General features: G+C 40.6%; 2 protein-coding genes across 2 annotated transcripts; both read right to left on the bottom strand.

The window, feature by feature from the left end:
• Window positions 1–252: 252 nt before the first annotated feature.
• LOC113151497 (tripartite motif-containing protein 16-like) lies at window positions 253–2652 on the bottom strand. The gene has a single exon (XM_026344408.1). It carries the CDS (start codon window positions 2490–2492, stop codon window positions 837–839), a length of 1656 nt encoding a protein of 551 aa, XP_026200193.1. The 5' UTR covers window positions 2493–2652; the 3' UTR covers window positions 253–836.
• Window positions 2653–3362: 710 nt separating this feature from the next.
• LOC113151498 (tripartite motif-containing protein 16-like) lies at window positions 3363–5579 on the bottom strand. The gene has a single exon (XM_026344409.1). It carries the CDS (start codon window positions 5466–5468, stop codon window positions 3822–3824), a length of 1647 nt encoding a protein of 548 aa, XP_026200194.1. The 5' UTR covers window positions 5469–5579; the 3' UTR covers window positions 3363–3821.
• Between the last annotated feature and the right edge of the window lie 307 nt (window positions 5580–5886).

Here is a 5886-nt window from a genome sequence, read left to right as displayed (position 1 = left end):
CATGCTTTTCTTTCTGCAAATATTTGCAGCAAGTTTTAGGTTTATATTCAGTATATTTTCCCAGTTGCAACAAGCAATGTATGAAGTATGTAGATTCATTACTTGATTTAAGTAAAAGCACCAACACCATCAAAATAACGCAGTACAATGAACTCAGGTGTAAGTAATGCTTAGATATGGTGAAACCATTTGGAGTTTTTTGCTGGAAGATCAGATCAGATGAACAAGTAAAGAAATAATGAACAAACGAAGTGATGGAAGAAAGGTAGAATCTAATTTATTAAGAAATGGGTTTTCTTAAAAGCATTTGGCAGAGTTTAGAAATCATAGAGTTGATTTTTACTTTACAAGGACAGTTGAAGTAAAGATCTAATCACCATTACAGTGTTTTTTTTTTTTTAAGATACAGAAGGTTTTCCTGACATCAGCGTCATACTAATACAGTTATCAAAGTAAATCGAGGTGAGTTTATTAATAGTTTGTCTTAGCCTCCATATGGGAAGTGTCTTCAGAGAGAGTCAAATAGGAAGTCAAGAAAACCTGCCACAATAGCTAGAGTTGTTACGGTATGTCTGCAGTGTTTCTTTGGTCGACCAATGGAACACAGCTTTCTTTTATGTAAAAGTATGTAATTTCTTAATGTACATTAGCCCCTTTTCGTGTTTGCATTGCCTTAAAAGTCACTTCTTATTAAGACTGAAAACCATTAAGTGAATTTCTGTTCCAGTGATTCTCGTCAGCAAATATTATGTCACACTATCTACAGACTGTAATAGTCTTGACTTGGGAAGACTAACCTAACTCTCTTCTTGATTATTCTGTTTACTTTACTCTACCTACTCACAAATCTCAGCAAAATCTCCATCAGAACCATGAAGCCAAAGTCCAACATGAACCGGTTCAGTGAAACTAGTCTCGACCCTGTGGAGGAGAGTCATCGTTTCAGAGACGCTGTAGAAGGACAGAATACCTGCACTGTGATCCAGGTACACTCCTATTCTAGAGGGCTGATAGTTGGTAAGGAAAACGGATGTGTCGTGTCTGAATGTGTAACTGTTGTCATATGTTAATGCCCAAGATTTATTATTGTATCCGAACGCACACGCAGTGAAGTCTCCTGTTCTGCAGATATTTTTATATGTGACTGCCACCGAAACGCTCCCTTTCTTCTCCACTTCCCAATAACAACGTCCCGTGAGTTCATTCGTACTCATCACCTGAGATACGGCAATGAATCTGTCCTGATGACCAGGTTGTGTTTGTCCTCCAGTCTTTGTTACTCTTCTGTTTTCATTGGATAACAACAGTCCAGCACCTGCCGTGTTTGGATCCAGTGTGACTTGGCGTGAGTATTGCAAGAACTCAGCTCTGGTTTTGGGCACTGCTGGTGTGAGTAAAGCGTCCGTGTCCACCTCTTCTGGTGAAGTCCTCATGAATTTCTCACTAAGAATGGCCTGTATTCTGTCTCTGGTTGTTGTCACAGCTGATGTTAGATTGTCAAATTGCTGCAGATGATGGATTTCTGTGACTGGGGAGTCTGTAGACTCACTAGGTTGTGACAGAGAAGGGTAGCTATGAAGAAACTGGGTGGGATCTTCAGTGTGCGAGAGCTGCTTTAGCTCCATCTCTTTCCTCTTCAGCTTTGCAATCTCATCCTTCAGGTTTTTATGAAGCTCTTTGGCCCGACACACTTCAGCTTTCTGCTGGTTTCCAATCTGCTGTTTCACATCTGAACTTCTTTTCTTAAGAGCACCAATCAACTTGGTAAAAATCTTTTCAGTCTCTTCTACTGCTTTATAAGCAGAGCAATTAATGGCATCCACCTCCTGTTGAAGCATCCTCATGTCTTCCTCTCTATCCTGGATACTCTGCTGGAGTTTTTGTAGATTCACTTCGAGTTCCTTCTGCCTCTCTGTCCTCTCTGCTGCAGCTGACACTATGTCGTGGCCTTTATGTTCGTCCATGGAGCAGAGATAACAGATACACTCTTGATCTGTGCGGCAGAAAATCTTCATCACCTCATCGTGACAAGGGCAGATGGTGTCTTGAAGCTTAACAGTGGCTTCAACAAGTTTATGTTTTTTAAAATTAGGAGACTCGTAGTGAGGCTGGAGGTGTTGCTCACAGTAAGAAGCCAAACAGACCAGACAGGACTTGAGGGCTTTCAGCTTCCTACCAGTGCAGACGTCGCAGGCCACATTTCCAGATCCGGCATAGCAGTGATCAGCTGAAGGCGCTTGCAGTCCCGTCTTCTTCAGTTCCTCCATTAACTCTGATAACATGGTGTTATTCACCAGTACAGGCTTTGGTGTGAAGGTCTTTCTGCACTGAGGACAGCTGAAGGTTTTCTTCTGATCCTCATTCCAGAAGCTTTTAATGCAGCTCATGCAGTAGTTGTGTCCACAGGGAATAGTCACCGGATCCTTCAGGAAATCCAGACAGATGGAACAACAGAATTTCACACTGTCTTCCTCGTTACTTTTCTGCGCCATTTCACCTCTCAACAACAGGAAATAGCTCAAGGGTTTCAGCTTCTTCAAAGCAATTATAAGTATTGCACCGATCTACAGTGTGCAAATGAGTTGCCTTGTGCCTATTGTACTTCAAGGCATGTTGGTTACACCCGTCTCTTTATTTGCAGATCAGTTAAGGAACCAGGAAATAGAGACAGAGAGACGGGGTTGGAGAACTGGGGCGGAGTTATACTGTAAGTGTTTGTTTCATTCAAGCAGTAAGAGGAATGCGAGTCTCTCCCTCATTCGTAGCATTCCTTAAACAGAATGTAGTTGTCTGACATTTCTTAGTGTGCTTAGATGTAATTTATAGATATTCTATGGTGTGTTTCATTTGTCCTATAGTCAGTACTGTATACGGCTTTGAATATGTAGTGTTGACAATGTGTGAATTTCACTAATGTTTGGACACAGAAAGATTGGTCCAGCTTGTTGCTGTAAAAAAAATAAAAATCACTTCAACCTCTGTCAGCAATATCTTCATCCACTTTAGAGTGAATCTTGTAATGCTTTGCTTTCTTAGTAACCTGGCATTTTCTTCAGCATGGGCAAAGAACATTTTTATAAAAAATAAATAAAAATAATATTTCCTCCTGATGTTAACATTTTGAAAAGTTAAAAATTTTAGTATAATACAAGTACCAGAACTTCAACGTGGTCCCCAAGTGAATGTACTTACTGTCTTTATTTACTTCTCTAACTCAGTAAGCAACATCTTAAATATTATTCTAAATACTAAACATAATATAATAAACAAATGTAGATGACAGAAAGCCTCAATTCTCACACAGATGAACAATATTCCCCTCCAGTAGTTTTAATGTAATTATTTATTTATTTATTCTGGTTCTTAATAATACACAACAACACTGCATTAATAGCACAACATCAAGTGTATTTCCCCTTCCCCACATATAGATATCAACACTCTGAGCAAAAAAAAAAAAAAAAAACGTTACGATGGTATTAAGACAAACAAGCAGACCAAACAAAAATAAGAATGAAAATGATAAAACTCTGCATAATTCCTTGACATAAAGACAATACAGATCATTCTTGTAATTAAAACATAATTTATCTGTTTTATTTGCAAGACTGTTGTCCTCACTTCTCCCTTCACCTCGATTTAATTTAAACTTTTAAAAACTTCAAGATATGCAGGGTAAATCTCACCTAACAATATGGCATACCAATATGTTTATTCTTTAGCTTCCAGGTTCAGCAGTTAAAGTAGTTGACACATTAACACACTATGTTATATATTCTGATTATTTTTATTATTATTTATTTATCTGTTGAACCCTATTTTCACATGCACAACTCAGCAGTGTCTCCAGTCACAGCAAGACCAAGTCCAGCATAGAGAGACTGAGTGAATGTGGTCTGGACTCTGTGGAGGAGCGTCATTTTGTCATCAACACTGTAGAAAGACAGGATCCCTGCAACCTGATCCAGATACACTCCGATTCTGGAGGATGGAGGCCCTGAGATGGTAACTGAGCTTTTGTTGTGTCTGAACATATAATTATCGCTGTTACCGCAAAGTAAAACCCAAGAGTTTTCATTGTATCCAAATGCCCGGGCATTGAGATCCCCTGTTCTGCTGATACCTTTGTAAGCAACAGCTATTGCTACATTCCCTTCTTTCTCTACCTCCCAGTAACAACGTCCAATCAGTCCTTCTTTGCTCAAGACTTGAGGTATGTCAATGAATCTGTCAGGGTGATAATCATATGGTCTATTATCTATCTGAAATGTTATTTTTCTGTTTCCCTCTGAAAATATCAGACGAGATGCGTCTGCTGTGTTTGGATTCAGCGTGATTTGTCTTGAGTATTGTTGGAACTCAATCCTTGTCTTTGGCTCCTCTTGTGGCTCTAAAGCCTCCATGTTTGTCAATTTTTCACTAAGAATAATCTGTATTCTATCTCTGGTGGCCATCACAGCTGCTGTTACCTTTTCAAAGTGGTCCAGATCTTGGGTTTGTATGGTTGGTGAGTCTGTAGACTGAGTTGGCTGTGACAGTGAAGGGTAGATGTGTAGAAACTGGGTGTGATCCTCAGTGCGTGAGAGCTGCTCTAGTTGTGCGTCTCTCCTCTTCAGCTCTGCGAGCTCCCTCTCCAGGCTTTCCTGAAGCTCTTTGGCTCGACTCACTTCAGTTTTCTGCTTGGATCTGATCTGCTGCTTCACATCAGTGAATGTTTTCTCAATGAGACTGACCAGCTCATTGGAGATCTTATCCGTGTTCATCACTGCTTTTATTGCAAAGCAATTAATACTCTCCACCTCCTGTTGAAGCATCCTCATGTCTTCCTCTCTTTCTTGGATTCTCTGCTGGAGTTTTTGCCGACTCATCTCGAGTTCCTCCTGCCTCTCTGTCCTCTCTGTTGCCGTTGAAACTATTTTGTGATCTTTATGTTCGACCATGGAGCAGACATAACAGATACACTCTTGATCTGTGCGGCAGAAAATCTTCATCACCTCATTGTGACGGGAGCAGATGCTCTCCTGAAGCTTAACAGTGGCTTCAACAAGTTTGTGTTTTTGAAAAGCGGGAGATTCATAGTGAGGCTGGAGGTGTTGCTCACAGTAAGAAGCCAAACAGACCAGACAGGACTTGAGGGCTTTCATCTTCCTCTCAGTGCAGACGTCACAGGCCACATCTTCAGGTCCGGCATAGCCGTGATCAGCTGGAGGAGCTTGGAGTGCAGTCGTCTTCAGTTTCTGCAGCAAGTCTTCTAACATAGTGTTTTTCACCAGTGCTGGTCTTGTTGTGAATGTCTTCTGACACTGAGGACAGCTGTGTGGTTTCTTTTGATTTCCTTTCCAGTGGGTATTAATACAGCTCCTGCAGTAATTGTGTCCACAGGGAATAGTCACCGGATCCTTCAATAAATCCAGACAGATCGAACAACAGAATTTCATCCTGCCCTCCTGCTTTTCTTGCTGCGCCATTATACTTCTTACCCAAGGGAATATCTCAAGAGTTTCACTTTCCCTGAAGCAAATATTTTGCGTCACAGAAAAATACAAGCGTTTACTTTCGAATTTGCATAAGGGACTTGTCACAGCATGTTAGGGAAGAGAGCTTGTTGAACCTTGGCAGCATTTGTATTGTAGTAGTAGTGGCCATTCATGCGAGCATGATTCCTGTTCTACAGCCAGTGTTTGATTGTCCATTCTGGGCTACTGTAGAAACATCTTGGTGCAACATGGAGGCTTCAATGAAAGGAGACCTGCTCACTACATAGAGGGAGTAGAAAAGGCTAATTTTGAACTTAAAGAAATGCTAAAGATAGTATTTTCAGGTGATTACACGATCATATTTATGAATACTGTGTTGTATTCCTGCTCGTAGAGCCCTCCTAATCTT

This window comes from Anabas testudineus, chromosome 18 (assembly GCF_900324465.2).
Source record: "Anabas testudineus chromosome 18, fAnaTes1.2, whole genome shotgun sequence".
Taxonomy (NCBI): Eukaryota; Metazoa; Chordata; class Actinopteri; order Anabantiformes; family Anabantidae; genus Anabas; species Anabas testudineus.
This window is presented reverse-complemented; position numbering and strand designations above follow the sequence as displayed.

What these genes read in the sequence shown, in the direction of transcription:
- LOC113151497 (XM_026344408.1), bottom strand. Translation starts at nt 2,492, where the DNA reads ATGGCGCAGAAAAGTAACGAGGAAGACAGTGTGAAATTCTGTTGTTCC.
- LOC113151498 (XM_026344409.1), bottom strand. Translation starts at nt 5,468, where the DNA reads ATGGCGCAGCAAGAAAAGCAGGAGGGCAGGATGAAATTCTGTTGTTCG.